The sequence below is a fragment of the Eleginops maclovinus genome, chromosome 4 (assembly GCF_036324505.1).
Source record: "Eleginops maclovinus isolate JMC-PN-2008 ecotype Puerto Natales chromosome 4, JC_Emac_rtc_rv5, whole genome shotgun sequence".
NCBI classification, from domain to species: Eukaryota; Metazoa; Chordata; class Actinopteri; order Perciformes; family Eleginopidae; genus Eleginops; species Eleginops maclovinus.
The window spans coordinates 18,420,508-18,436,131 of record NC_086352.1 but is presented as its reverse complement, the minus strand read 5'-3'; the positions used below and the strand labels follow the sequence as shown (position 1 = coordinate 18,436,131).

The window sequence follows — 15,624 nt, the reverse complement described above, 5'->3', positions numbered from 1 at the left end:
TTTATCACATTTTAGAGTTGAAGTGTTGTTAACTTAGTAGTGACACTTGATCTCTACACGTAAACACTGCTACATTAAGTACAAGCCCTCTAGAGCCTCTCCTCAAGTAGGGATGCCATTCATTCTTTCTCATCTTTATCTGGACCGATGGAAACATAACCTCTACTTGACCTGATGGTTAGTGTTTGGGTCCCTGTAACATGTGGTGTGAGCAAGTGGTGTCAGGCACTGCCTGTTTGTGGGAAAGAATTTACTTAAAGCCGGATCTGTGGTTGTTGGAACTTCTGTCAGGATAAGTGCTGTACTGTAACGAAATGTAAATATCTGCTGAGAGGGGAATATTTTTCTGATTCTTATGGTCTGAGGAAATATGAATAATTCACTGTGTATGCCACCAAAGAACACATCATTTTAAATGTACTGTGATGTGTTGTATTAGGCTTCTTTGGTGCCAGTGGTTTATTGTTACCATCGTTATAGTAATAATCTGAGAATATGTAGTATAAGAAAGTGGAGTCAAGTAATGCTTTTGTTAGAAACTCAAGTTACACCTTAGAAGCTTTTTGCATGGTTTGAGTTTGGCTTGGTTAATCATACTTATTTTTTTAAATTAAAGATAAATAATCCTGAATAACTTCAAAACAACATGTATGTTGGTTGCATTGGATTTATTCATGGATGAACTCATAACTTTAAGCTTTTACAATGTAAAATGGTATTACTTTATCTATGTTTACACCATATCTTTAATATGTTTTTGACTTATTTAAACTGTACTTACATCTCAAATCCATGTCAGGTAAGGAAACACTTCAATTGGGTTGAAGACAGACTTTTAGTAATGTAATAAGACAATTAATGATTTATATACAGTCACTACAGAGCATCACATTTTTGGAGTTTAACTGTAGCATCTACATGTGAATGGCAGTGGGAACAAATTGGATTTTTTCCATTTATTATATAGAAAGCTGTGTGATTCAGCTCCTCTGCAGCAAGAGTTCATTTTCCCCTTTGGGAAAATATTGTTGCAAGTGTAGATGGTAGCTTGTTTTCTGCAAACAAATAGACCTACTGTGCTGCAGTGTTTGTAGACTAACTGGGGATGCTGCAAATTCCTTGACAAATAGTTCGGAAGTAATGCGGCTAAAACAAAAGCCTCAAAGAATGCAGATTCCTAATTAACAGGGGATGCTGGTGCAGTGCTGTATGTGCCCAGTGCAGCTCAGCAAATTATGAGTGGTTACCAGGAACAAGCCTGGCCCGTGTGTGTGTGTGTGTGTGTGTGTGTGTGTGTGTGTGTGTGTGTGTGTGTGTGTGTGTGTGTGTGTGTGTGTGTGTGTGTGTGTGTGTGTGTGTGTGTGTGTGTGTGTGTGTGTGTGTGTGTGTGTGTGTGTGTGTGTGTGTGTGTGTGTGTGTGTGTGTGTGTGAGCTGTTTACATGGATGTATGATTGTTTAAATTTGATGGTATGTTGTTTGTGTGTGCAAAATGACTGAGCATCATTCCTGTTCAGTACTCCCTCTTGAACTTTTCTTTAATGTCAACTCATAAATCTTTTCACCCTGCTCAGTTCCTTCAGTTCCTCTCCCCCTCCTTTTGCTGCATGGTGTTGCAGTGAGGCACCACCTTCTCTGTATTTCATTCTGCACCTTCATAGTCCTGACATTTTGCAGCTGCCCCCTCAGAGGTTTCACCTCTTACTGCTGGATAAATATGGTACAAGTAATGTTAGGTAGGGTAAACATGTTTGTCTTAGCTACTTATATCTTTACCCCTGTGTAGGTTTGAAAGTAAGCGACATATGGATTAAGCGTATGTACATCAGCACTATTTATTCTATGGTTTTATTGTACGCCTGCGCAGGTATTTCACAGCTTCTGTTGAAGAGTAGTGCTTTTCTCTGCTGTGATAGATTGTGTATGATGGTGATGAGAAAAGATGAAAAAAGGGTTATTGGGAATAAAAACCTGCAAACACCAGGCTTGAAAGCATAATAGAGCAGTTCAGTATATTATCACACACTGTCCGACCATATTTTCAAGCCGCCTGAATGGGACAAAGAAGTCAGATCATATTCATGTGTTGTCCAAAAGAGGCTTCAATGATGGTAGATGATTAGGTTTGGCATGGGATCACTGAAGTATTTTAGTATAAACCACAACGAACACATTCTAACTACATCTTAAGGAAGAAGTACATCTATCTGACTTCAATGTATCAGATCAGTGGTTGTTTCTGGCTTTAGACCCTTCTCAGTGTATTTATACAACAAATGTATAGAATTAACTTACTAGTGAAAGACACTGTGTGTAGATTCTGAAAAGCCCAAATCATGTCCTTGCCTATAGTCACCGAGAATATATGATAGACAACGAATACAAGTACAGTCAAAGCATAATAAATTAAAGTCTTATCACCAACACCAGCACCTCTAGCAGCTTGTCTGTTTCGTATTCTATCCTGTGAAAGTAACATGCATAAATGCTCTTGTTAAAGCAATGAATGGGCTCATCTAATGGAAAACAATAACGCCTAGTGAGTTAGCTAAGGAAGAATGCTGAGAGGGCTGATGTGGCTGCAAGGTTACCATTTATTTTTGTCTTTTTTACAATTGACAGAGGCATCCATTGTAAGCAAATCTTCATGTGGTTCTGTAAAGGTACACAGCTGTGTCGATTTGATACTATTTTTTGTATTCCCTTAGTGTCTGTTTCCTCTCAACCTCACTATTTTCAATCTCTCTCTGTCCTGCAGCCACAACCTGAGGGCTACATCATTTCGGCACCCTGTGACAGGACAGATTTCCCCCGAAAACACCGGAATACACACTACAAGACAGGTGAGTCACCCTTTTTTCCCGGGGAATGATGCTTACTCTGCATGCTTAAACTTACAGATAGGTGAGTTCAAGGTCATACGGTTGGACTGGAGTCCAAAAATAGCCTGCCACCCTCCCTGATGAAGTTTATTAGATCGGGGGAGGATGTGTATTCAAAAGTAAAGTCAGTTTCAGGTAATTGGAATTGAGCTGCCAACATAGTGAGAACACTAACAGATGGGCATTGGAATCATTTTCATCATATTGAATGTATTCATTTCCATCATGGCATTTATAACTGACTGCACTAGTCAGTGGCTTTAGATCCCGGGGAGTCATCAGTATTATTCTTAAAATGATTGCCTTTATGGAATTTATGGTGACGGCATGACTGACACCCATATGCTTTTGACTGTGTTAATATCACATCTGGTGTCATGAATCTGTCTCCTCAACAATCAGCCAAGTTATTTATTATATTTCATTATGGTCCATCCAGGCCATTTTTTTAACTGTAGTTGAAGTTATAAAAATGAAACTTGGCTCTGTGCTTCTGACATTCATTACCGGCATTGGCAGAATATCCCCAATATTTCTCTATTGCAAGCAAAATGTTATATTTCAAGGAGGAGATGTTATACTGAATACCAACAAGTCTTTGAAATAAGAGGCAACATTGAATCGTTTTATTTGCCGCAGTATATATTGCCATGGCGTGGCAGTTGTATTTATTATTGTTGCTTTATGTCATTATGTGAAACTCATCCCTCAAAGCCGTCAAAGCTACACGGCAGATTTAGAGCACAATATAAAACAGCAGGTGTCTTATAGTATGTAAGCTGGCCGATGTAATATGATCATGCATATATCACAGATTCCACTGAAGGCAAATGCACATTTAGATACAAGCATGTGACCTTCACACTCCACTAATTAAAATACTTTATGTTAAAGTAATACCCTTAAGTTCTGTTGAGCCAGGGATTTGTATAACATCAAAAGGCTTTAAAGTTACGGTTGCGTAACTTGCATATTTCAACGGTGAAGTAATTGTTCTTTTACTTGGGTGTGCCAGTCACACTCTGTGTAAGCTGTGGTAAAATAGCATCAATTTTTATCACTTCTTTTAAAAACATGACAAGTATGATATGAAGCGAACAGGCTCCTTAAAGTTTCAGGATGAGCATATATCCACAGTTCCTTTTACTTAAGCTAAGTCACGGTAAACCCATCCCATGAAACAATCTCCTGTGACATTTTCTTTAAGATGTCATTAAGATGTCAGTAACTTTCTCTGTTTATCAGAGTTATTGATGACTGTGAAAGATAAAAATGACAATTATGGAATAATGCCATGTCAGTAAATGTTAACATTTAAAGTAGTCTGTCAAACTGGTTACATCCTTTCCAGTATCAGACGAGGTACGTTAACTGTTTTAGTATACATTTTCAGGTACAAGTTGATAAGAATAAAGAATTTGAATAGAATTATGTTTGTGGATGATTTAGCCTTAGCTCAGTCTTAAACTAAGACTACTTAAAGTTTTTCTAAAGGAGGAGAGTTGAGAAAAAACATCTTTTGTGCATATGTGGGTCAACTCTTAGAAGTGTAAGTCATACAAATTGTGGATTTAAAGCAGCTATTTTACCTCTAGCATCTAATCCAATCCTCTCTGCAGTACACACACACTACTACACGCTGTGTACCCCAGGGACTGGGGTCTCTCTCTTGCACCCTTTTTATCACAAAGCTGTTGTAGAGTTTAGTTAGAGTGTTAAAGCTGGGCTGCAGTCTTGATATCTTCCTTGTAGCATCAAAAAGGTTGCTTCTGTTAACTCTCATGGGGATGTTATCTGATTTATTATGTTTATAATGATATCTGAAAAGTAAGTTGGTTTCTTCCATGAATCATTGACTGCCTTCTAAGAAAGGAGAACCTCAGTGTGTTCCCCGGAGACCCGTATCGGATTGAGGACAGAGCGAGAATGAAAAAAGAGCTTCCAGAGGTCCTTCCCCATTGCGGGGTCGATCAGCCTGTGCTTTGATGGCCTGGAGGCTTTGCCTTTGTTATAGATTATCACACTATGATCAATTCGTCAACTCACCCATGTGCACCCACTGCTTTAAAGGATTAAAAAATGTCAAATATGCCCTCATTTCCATCATACAGTAGCCAGAAAAGCCGAGTGAGACGAACTTAGTATTTTCCCCCCTACTACACTACGTCATGTGAAATATCACTCCTCTCAACCACATGCCACAACAAATCTCCAGAGGAACTGTTCCAATGACAGTGGTGGTAAACAGTATTAAAACTTCACATAAAACAGCAGAGTCCTCTTGATAGGACAGAAGAATCCAGTAAAAACGCTGGCTGCTGTCCAAGCTTTGAGAGCAGATCCTCTAGTATGTTTCACTGTGGTCTCTCTCTTTTTCTTCTTGTTTTACCAGTTTTTTTTGACAAACACCTCTAGCTTATCATTTCCTCAGATTCAGGGTTTTACAGCAACACAACACAGGAAAAAACAACAGGGTAGTGCTGCTTTTAACCCCTTTGCAGGAACAATGCAGAGGCTAGCAGCAGTATTTTCAGAGAGGCAGGTCACACATTGTTTCCTTTTGCACTCCTGCAGTCAGGAAGAGGCTCTGCTAATACTGGACAGTTGCCGGCCACCAATGCTGGCTGACTGGCTGCAGAGGAGATTTACAAATGTTGCAGAAAGTTCCTAACCATAACTTTTATATTTTCTGTGAGAGGGAATTTGAGCTCATTACTACATATTTAAAGTGATAAATTCCTACAATTAATTAAATACACAAGTGCTATTGGACAATCATAATCTGAGGTTGTTTCCAGGTGCATTACAGTGACTTCATCTTAAACCATTGGTCTGCATAGTTTTCTGGTTTAGTTTTCTGGAGGTTTACAGGAAGTGTGCATGAAATATCTGCTGAAACTGCATGTTATCAGAACAGAGTCAAATTCCTGTGATACATTTCTTGGAATGACGCCTCTCTTTTGAGTACAAACTAAATTTGCTTTAGCCTGGGAATAAAGTCACAGAAAATATACAGTGTAAACAAAGGTTGTTTTAGGCCTTAGTACCTTCTTTAGGTCTTTATAATGAAATCAATCAAATACAAATGTGTCACTTGAAACCCAACCTTTGACTAAAACTAAGCTTCATTCTGATGTTGACTGTTCTGAATACATAGTGATATCATGAGGTAATGAGGAAATGTGAGGTGGGATGGGGATAGAAGCTGTCCAAAAGTAGGGTGTGTGTGTGTGTGTGTGTGTGTGTGTGTGTGTGTGTGTGTGTGTGTGTGTATGTGTGTGTGTGTGTGTGTGTGTGTGTGTGTGTGTGTGTGTGTGTGTTTGTGTGTGTATTGTTGTTAGTTCAAAAATAGATTGTGTGTGATGGTGATGGAAACAGCTTTTTCAAAAAGAGGGTGTGGTTGATTTTGTTATCTGGGTGTGTATATGTGTCAGACAAGGGTCACTCGAGTTTTTGGCAGATAAATCCTCCCCAGTTAACAGATCCACCAGAGAGCCATTGGCTGTGACAGGTTGCGTGGCGGTGTCAGGAAATAGTCATATCCTTTATATGTGAAAGCTCAGCAGGGGTGTGCTCTGTTTCCCTGCCTGTCTGTAGTTTGTCAGACAAATTGAGAAGGAATATCGCTGTGAAATGCTTCTCATCCTGTTCGTGTTACTGATCTTCTTCTCTGCTGCCTTTTCAACTTTAGGATAGAAGCCCGTATGTCCAAGTCAGCGGGCAATCAGAGATCCCCAGGCATGGTCACAGACGCCTCCAAGGCTGTGACCCCAGCAGCAGTGGAGGCCAGCTCAGTGTCAAAGGTGAGGATCAGTGATTGTCTTCACAAAGTGCTCATCTGTTTATATTGAGTATGTTTTTCTTGTCAGTTTTACTGTAAACTATCCAATGATTTTTACAGAGAAAATCAAAACGTTTTTTCCTAAATCAAAATGTTATCACAACTAACCAACGATTTTTCTTGGGTTAGAGAATTTATTTTGGAGCGCTCTTGCTGATTGCTAATGCTTTTTTGATAAACTAGTTCAATCCTAGACATTATCTAATTAGGATTATTGGCCACAAAGAGCAATGATGTACACAAGCAGAGTAAAACTCAGATACACATCCTCAGGGACTGGACAGGAGTGTGGTGTACTGTATGCATCAAAGACTTGCTGTTGTTCCAACAGTCATCATGAACATTTTTGCTGCCAACATGTTTTTCTTCATATAATATGTGACACACTTTTGTCAGTGTTTCCATACATCTTCAATATAAATATATAGTTCTATATCTTTTGCAATTATTTTTTACATTTTTCACTTTCTAGTAGTTGTCAAAAAGCAATTATTCAATCTATAAATACATAATAGAAATAGTTTTGATAATTAATTAAACTTTGACATCATTTTTAAATGTAAAATGCAAAACATTTGTCTGGCCCTTTAAATGTTAACCTTGCTGCTTTTTTTGTCTTATATAGTAGTACAGTAAATATCTTGTTGTTGTAAACTGTGGATCTGACCATATCGTTTCTTCGGCTTTTATACAAGAAATTCTTAACTAATGTTCTGGCATTTTATAGAACAATTCATAATCAGATAAACAGATAATGTAAAGAATACCACTTTGTACATGTCATGATTGTCATGTGTGACTCATTTTACCCTTTGGTTCCTCTGGTGTTTTTCATTTCGTCTGATTAAAACATGTCATATTTATGACTCTGTACGAGGTATTTGTCCCCTCAACATTTGTGTCTTCTTTTAGCCAGCTGGTCAACCCAACATACCCAGGTATTTCTGTAGAAATGCACCTGAAAGAAGTACTATCAAAACAATGTAGTCTGAAATGGCCTTGTCTAAAGATATGCCTGGTTATAAATGGATGCTCACATCCTCAGGAGTAACCAGTTGGTATTACCTTTTTCATTTTGATTGTTAGAAGAATTGAGTTCCACTCTCTAACAATTACTAGGTTTTATCTCAGGTAAGCAAAGTAAATTGGATTACAGTTCTTCAGTAAGACTCCCACATAATCAAATCTTTTTTTATGCTTTCTGTAGGGCTCCAGAGGAATGGGAAAAGTACACAGTTTTGGCAAGAGGGATCATGCTATCAAAAGGAATCTCAACATCCCAGTGGTGGTGAGAGGCTGGCTCTATAAACAGGTGAGCTGGTGTTCCTCTGCTTCATTGTTTGTCTTAAAGAAAGACCCCATCTGCCATGAATAGGAGAATGTGTGAGAACTTTCTGTAGAGTTGAATAATATTTGAAGTCTCTCCCTTGCTCTCGACTAACGATCACTGTATTCCTGACCTTCACTTTTGATAAAAAAGTGAATCTGTTCCTGCGAGTAGGATTTCTTAACACGCTGTGTGTTGTGTTTCCCCTTTACCTCCAGGACAGCTCTGGAATGCGATTGTGGAAAAGGAAGTGGTTTGTTTTGTCAGACTACTGCTTGTTCTACTACAAAGGTGAGTCTATGAAACATGCATTTGGCCGAGATTAAAAAGACAAAAAATGGAAACGGTGGTGCAGACATACACATTGTCCTCTAAGGGAAGTTTAGTTTCTTGTTTAAAACAGTCAATCATTACATGTATGAGATATCTTGCTACTTCTTATTCGCTTCGACTTTCTCTTCCTCCCACTTCTCCTTCCTTATTGACTTGAGGGTTTTATTATGGGATGTAATTTGTGGTTGTGTTGCCAGAGCATCTACCTCCTCTCCTCAATTAATCATTCTGAATAATAGATGAGCCACATGCCACCTCGTGCCTCATGCATCCACATGGCCTGGACCAGACAGGAGTCACCCATGATATATGCCTTGCTAATTTTCCTGCTGTTCATAAATCTGCAGTCACTTGTAAACATCAAAAAAGTTGCAGATTTTGAGTTTGTTGTTTGGGATGTTACAATAATCTGTGTGTGTTCTCTCTTCACAGACAGCCGAGAGGAGACTGTGCTCGGTAGCATCCCTCTGCCCAGTTATGTCATTGCACCAGTTGAGGCTGATGATCACATAAACCGAAAATACGCTTTCAAGGTAACACTGAAGTGCCATTGAATCCGAGGTTATGTCAATGGATGGAGCAAAACGTGTTTACTACTGCAGTTTTTTCTATCCGATAACATCCCTCACATACTGGTTTTCTCTACTGTGGTCTCAAAGGAAGGAAGAGTGGGTACTCCCTGCTGCAAATATCACAGTTTTCCATTGTGTTTTTTGACAGTTTATGATTTACTATCAGGGCTGGTTATAGAACTTCAATACTTGTGTTTGTACGTCTGCTTGTTAGCAGCCATGAAACACTGATGTGTTTGAGAAGCTGGGTTATTTAGTTACATATCGAGAAAAGGTTTAGTAGAAAAATTCATGATCTATTCAACTTGTGTTCACATTTGTGCAAGAAAGATTTTGTATTCAACTCAGCATGTGACCTTTAGTCCAGTTGTGTGGAGTGTTATTGAACTTCTGACCTCATGGTTGCTGATTTTTTTTTTTTTACTCAAACGCAAGGATGGCTGCAGTACATGCATTTTTGTATTCTGCTCACTTGGTGCCTGATGATTTTATTAACCTTTTGTGAAAAGGGGCAGAAGTACGCCTGCTTTTGGTACCCCTACCAGTGTGCTGTTAAGGCTGCAGCAATGCAGTCTTCAATATGGTGTGCACAGTGCGAGAGCTTGTTTAAAGAAAAATCTGAGTGGCACATAACTCGCCTGTAATACTTTACCCAATACAGCTGGCCCACTTTTTGTAATAATGTCATTTGTATTTATTAAGGTATGACAGAACTTTCCTTAAATACGGCAAAGTCTTTTTCTGTTTTCTGTCTCCGCATTTTGCAAGAGGACTGAAAGGGATTTATGTCTTTTGGTTACAGCAAGGGTGTTAACAGTATCCTGCTCCTCCTTTGTGGAAACACAGAGCTTGTGGCAAAGAACAATAGTGCCTGATGTTTGATGCACCACTGCAGCTTCAGGGCATTCTGTTGCAATCCTATCAGCTCCTTTGTACTTTTGCTTTTGTTCTGGGATCCTGTGTATGTGTGTCTGAGTGTGAGACATGTGACGTGTAAGAGTGAATGTGCAGTACATGTCTCCTGTGTTATAAATATCATATAAGATACAATGGAATGTGTATGATAATTATGCTGCTGCTGGAAATATTAATTATGCATTCAGCACATTCAGCGTCTCCTCCCACCACTTGCTATATGTAAGGTTAGGTTAAATGAGCCTGGGCTCTGCTGCACCACCCTGTATTTAAGAGATCCCTGCTTTCCCCAGCTCTCTCTCAGCCATCATGCATTAAAGTGTAGGAGATGTCATTACAGGTATCCAAGGGGCTTCCGAAATGTTCTGTTACTGCTAAGTAAGCATGGCAACCTCTCAGTTGTATGGTGTTGTTCAACAATAGGATTTTGAACCGTTAGAGCGGCTGACAGACAGTGTTTGCTGGCCTGAATAATGACACATGTATACTGAGACTTGTCAATATATTGTAAGTATTTATACTCAAGTGTATTTTTTAACCTTAAAGCACTGAAGCTGTGATGCATGATGGTATATCAGATTGTAGTCTCCACTCTTTTGATGCTGACACTCATTTTTGCTTCTCTGACGGCTGCCATCAGACCACAGCTGGAGCCTTCTTTTTTATTGAGTCAGCAACTTCCTGTTATTTTTCTCATCTTACTGTGTTTCTCTCATTCCCTGTTGGTCAATTGCCTCCCATTGTGACCCGGTATGTGTGCGCGGGCGGAGTGAGTACTGTTATCTGCAGGCAGTCGTCCTCAATCACACTGGTTTCCTGTCTTGCATGACTAGGTATTTGATTTCACTTCAGCCTCATCTGTTTTACTGCCACCCTCACCTCATTTTGTTTCATACTATGCTAGTAGCTGATGGATGCACATTTTAAGATGTGTCATCATGTACAGATATGACTACAGCTATCTATGGGCAATACCAGAGCATGTTGGGTTCATTAGTTTAAGTTACTGGATAGGAACATATTTGGTAATGAATTTAAAAATGAAGCACAAAGCCCCCCAGCTCTAGGACAATGTGAGAGGTCAACGACAAGACTAAAAATATCTACAGTAAACTGCACAGGTCAAAGAGAAAGAGAGAGACAGAGAGCCCTTGAACCTCAATTAGCAAGTTGCTATTTTTGCAGGAATATGGTCAATGTTGAACAAGACACTCACATTGCCAGGTGGCTTTGGTATTTGTCTTGTGAAGCTGCATATCATTTATCACACTGTCATTGTCATTGGAGTGGTGGTTGTCTCAGCCATTTTTCCTTCAATCCTCTCTGATTTCATTGCATTACTTTGGATGTTTGTTGACATCAGCAATGTTTTGGTATTTGACTTGGTGAAGAGTGAAGATTATACTTTCTTCAACATTTTTTCTGTATATGAATCAGTTCATTCTTGTGCTGTGGATGCTTTTATGGTATTGTCGGCAACCATTAATGACTGTTGTTAATAGTTATCAATTCCTGTAAAATAACTGAAATTAAAACATTGAGTTTGGAGTTCCGCCGTATGAAACACAGCTACCTAATCTTTTGCACTTTTTTTTTACTGAGATTGAGTAGATACATACCAGGTTCATGGCATATTTAAATGAGAAGGTAATATGTACTACTGTGAAGTAAGAAGAGATTTGCATTCGGTGTGGGAAGGAAGGAATATGCTGCTGAATGCTCCTTCACTTTGGTATAGTTGTTTATCTGCATCAGAATTGTGTTTGAGGGAGTTTGGATGATTTGGTGTCTTACTGTTCAAACAAGCTTTGAAAGATTTACACCACTGCATAGAACTAACGAAAGGTAAGCTAATGTTTGTGATAGGTGATTATATGTATGTTGACTTGGTAATGGTTTACTGGTTTTGTTACTTTTTTTCGCTACAGTACCGGTCACTTGCTGCAGCTGCTGTCTGTTTTTTGTGGCCTAAAGAGAGTGTTTTTCCTAAAGCTTTTGGAAAATGAAACCTGTGTTATGCTTTTTATTCTGGCCAGTAACAGCATAATCTTTATGCTGTTACTGGCCACAACTCTATTATTATTTGTACTAGAATGTTGCTGTAAAATTTGTCGCCACTGTGGATTTCAGTAAACAAGAAAGAAGAGGGTTTTTACTTTACTGTCTTCAGTAAGAAGTTATCATATCTATCCTCTCTCCACCTCTCTCCCTTTGATAGGCGAGCCATACAGGAATGCGCTCCTACATTTACAATAAGAACTCTGTGATTGGCTCACAGGCAGAACACTGCGGGATGCGGACATATTTCTTCAGTGCGGACACACAGGAGGACATGAATGGCTGGATCCGGGCCATGAACCAGGCTGCGCTGATGCAGCAGAGTCACACTGTAAAGAGGTAGGTCTCTCTCTCTCCAGAGTACGATTTGTTTCTCCTGTTGGCTGGGCTTTGACTAGCACCAACACCTTTCCCTCCCTGAAGCACAGTAGTCTCTGTTCACTGGATATTTCTTGAGTTTAAATCATAAAGGGAACTTGGGGGTCACAATATACAACCAAACTGCAACCATTTCAGAACTGAAATGTGCAACTTTTTTTAACCAACATGGGCTTTATTTTAACAGCATGAGCGTATTCAGGCCCAGCGCCGTCCATCTGCTCAGGGGCACTAAGGTGTGTGTGTGTGTGTGTGTGTGTGTGTGTGTGTGTGTGTGTGTGTGTGTGTGTGTGTGTGTGTGTGTGTGTGTGTGTGTGTGTGTGTGTGTGTGTGTGTGTGTGTGTGTGTGTGTGTGTGTGTGTCTATTACAGATTATTACAACACATTGCCAGCTCTCTACAACAGAAATCACAAGGCACATTTGTTCACATTTTTTTGCAAAAGTCACAATCAAAGGCTAATATAGTGTGCAATGCAGCCTGAGAATGTGTGGCTATTGCTGAGACATTTGTATTTAAAGCTATATTAAAATTTCTTAGATAGGCTGGATGCACTGCATGATTTGAATGGTCTGTACAATGTCGCTACCTAGTGGCCGATGTGGCTCAACACTCCTGATGTTTTTATTTGAAAAACAATGCATTTGTCACGAGACCTCTTGATCCCTTGGAATTAAACTATATTAATATGGTATGTTTTGCACGTATGAAGTGTTCTAACGATCAATTTCCTTTGACATTTCTCTGAGGTGATTTCTACATCTTCTATATGGTCCCCGTTAGACACCTTTTTGCTATTCTTACCTTAATATTTCACCTCTTAGATCTTAGTCTTACTTTTTAAAAGAATATCACATTACCCTAAGTCATTCCCTCTGAATGCATTGTCTAGGAATGACTCTACTCCTTCTTTCCTCTCGATAAAGTTATTCACCAACTCACCGTGGTCTCTGCTCTTTTCTGAGAGAAACATAGTTATAAATCTTACTAATTTAAGTGTCTCTGTAAATTGATTGGCAAATTACCTTCATTTGAGTGTTTATTTTGTTTTTTATCTATTGCATAATGCCATGTTATCCCTCTTTTCAAGGACAGTGCTACACTTTGTCATAATATAAAGTGAAAAGGGGGAATTAAATGATGAGTAAAGCCATTCATTTTAATCCTTAACAGCTAGGACTTACTTGTTTAATCCTCATGTTTTGCTTTTGCAGAGAGTTGGAGAATCCAAAGAAGGCTGTGCAGCAGGCTGTCCCACAGACCAACCACGTCCACATCAGTCAGAAATCTTCTCAGTCAGAGAGCCTTCGCAGGACAGAACCAGACAACGGGATCCAACTGGCTCATGGAGACGAGGTGAGGTATGGATTAGAGATTCAAGGAAGGCCCAGCCAGTCAGCCGCAGAGGAAAGGGCAGAGAGACTCTCTCCAGACTCTGCCGATGGTGCCGCCAACAAGAATGGACAGCAAACTGTAATCCAAGTGACTCTGCCACCAGAACAGAATGGAAATCTTGTCTATCAGAGGGGATTTGTGTCCCGCGGAGACACTGAGAAACATTCACAGAGAAAGAATACACTGGCTCAGGTGCAGCAGTGGGTCAAAGTTCACAAAGGGGACCCACCAAAGAGGTTAGTTTAACAGCAGCATCTATATTGATTAAAACAAATGAGTAAATACCTCCCTCTAGTAGCTAATAAGAACACTTGCGTATATAAATTGGTTTATTTTATGTAGAAAAATCATTGTCTTTGTGGACAGGTGAAATGATATTGTGAGAAATAAAATATAAATGTTTTCTGTCTCAGTGCTCCCTCTGCTGAGTACAACCTCCCACGGCGGACTCCTCCATTAAAGCCCAAAGCCTGCACAGCGGATGCCTCCCATCAGTCATTGCCAAAGTCTCCCCGTCTCCCGTCAGGCAGCAACTCTCCTCCAGCAACATGCAATCTGCCCAGCGACTACAAGTATGCCCATGACCGGCTTAGCCACTTCCGCATGTCCACTGATGAGCGCACAGCCACTAAGGAGGGGATGGTGTGGCAGCTGTACGAGTGGCAGCAGCGGCAGCAGTTCCGTCATGGCAGCCCTACGGCTCCTATCTACACCGGCCCTAACTTTACAGACTCTTCATCTTTCAGAGTTACGGTGGAGATGCCACGTTCCATCTCTGTCCCTCCTGTCCCCTTGTGAAGTCCCACCGTCAATCCCCTCCTTCAAACCCCTGTCCCCTCGCAGGCCACACACTCCTTCAGACAGACGCACAGTCAGGCCCCTGGATGAACTGGCACCCGGGGACAGCACAGGGTCCAGTTCCCCCGGCCATATGTGTGCTCATCTTTCTCAGGTAGGACACCGACCTAGAGAGGAGAGGCATCTCTGACTTTATAAGTATCCTTGGCAAATTTCTTAATAATGATATTGATATTATCATTAGCAAAAGGGACTGATCGGCAACTATTTTGATCATTAATACATTTTTTAGGTCAGTTTTCATGCAAAACATCAATCATTATCTGTTTAAAGATTCTGTAACGTTAGCATTTATTTATTTTATGTCTCTATAATCAGAGTATCTTGGATCTTTTGGATTGTCGGTCAAAGAAAATGTGAGTTGGTTTACTTTGGCACTGGTGTGATGGACATTTTCACTTATTTGGGATATTTCTTTAGACACACATTAATTACTTTAAAAAAAGTGTAGTAATTATTTCTTAGTTGCAGCACTACTTTACACATCACATCAGTGAGATGTGATTCCCTTAAACTAGCAAAGTAGAGTGGTGATTCTCAAAAGACACAGAGGGTTTGTTTTCACGCCATATGTTTTAGTTTACAATCAAACAATTGCAAATATTATTTTACTGGAGTCCCAGCCCAAAGGTCTATAAATGGTATAGATAATGGATGGATAGAAGTCCCGTCTTTGATAAACGTATGGGCTGATACACAGTAATTGGTGCTCTAACACTGTAAAACTGGCACAATAAACGTCAGTAGCCTGTCATTGGCATGGGACAGAAGCAAAATTTGATGATTCACATGCAGGGAGCCAAATGACAAAGGTCTCATTCTCACGGTAGCTCTGGATAGTGGATGTGAGGTAACTATTGATGTGAACTTGAAGGGTGTTGTGTGCTCACAAGGACACCATGGGAAGATTAACACTATGAGCATGAGAAGGCTCCGACTCAGCGCACACACTTTGATGCTCATGTGAATCATTTTCAGATTCACACAGTCCACACCCAGATCGCACTCCACAGGTGGTGCGAGCATGTGTGAGTAAAAGCGCGTTGACCAAACTGGCGTAGGGCTCAG

The 15,624-nt window shown here is 40.0% G+C and overlaps 1 protein-coding gene across 1 annotated transcript in view; it reads left to right on the top strand.

Annotated features, from left to right (window-relative positions):
• Window positions 1–15,624, top strand: part of plekha7b (pleckstrin homology domain containing, family A member 7b) — a 58,905-nt gene that overhangs the window by 25,271 nt on the left and 18,010 nt on the right. The window contains 10 exon segments of the mRNA XM_063882533.1: window positions 2,757–2,820; window positions 2,822–2,841; window positions 6,572–6,683; window positions 7,929–8,033; window positions 8,267–8,339; window positions 8,814–8,914; window positions 12,087–12,265; window positions 13,518–13,934; window positions 14,112–14,484; window positions 14,486–14,650. Of these exon segments, the coding sequence (XP_063738603.1) occupies window positions 2,757–2,820; window positions 2,822–2,841; window positions 6,572–6,683; window positions 7,929–8,033; window positions 8,267–8,339; window positions 8,814–8,914; window positions 12,087–12,265; window positions 13,518–13,934; window positions 14,112–14,484; window positions 14,486–14,650 (1,609 nt within the window).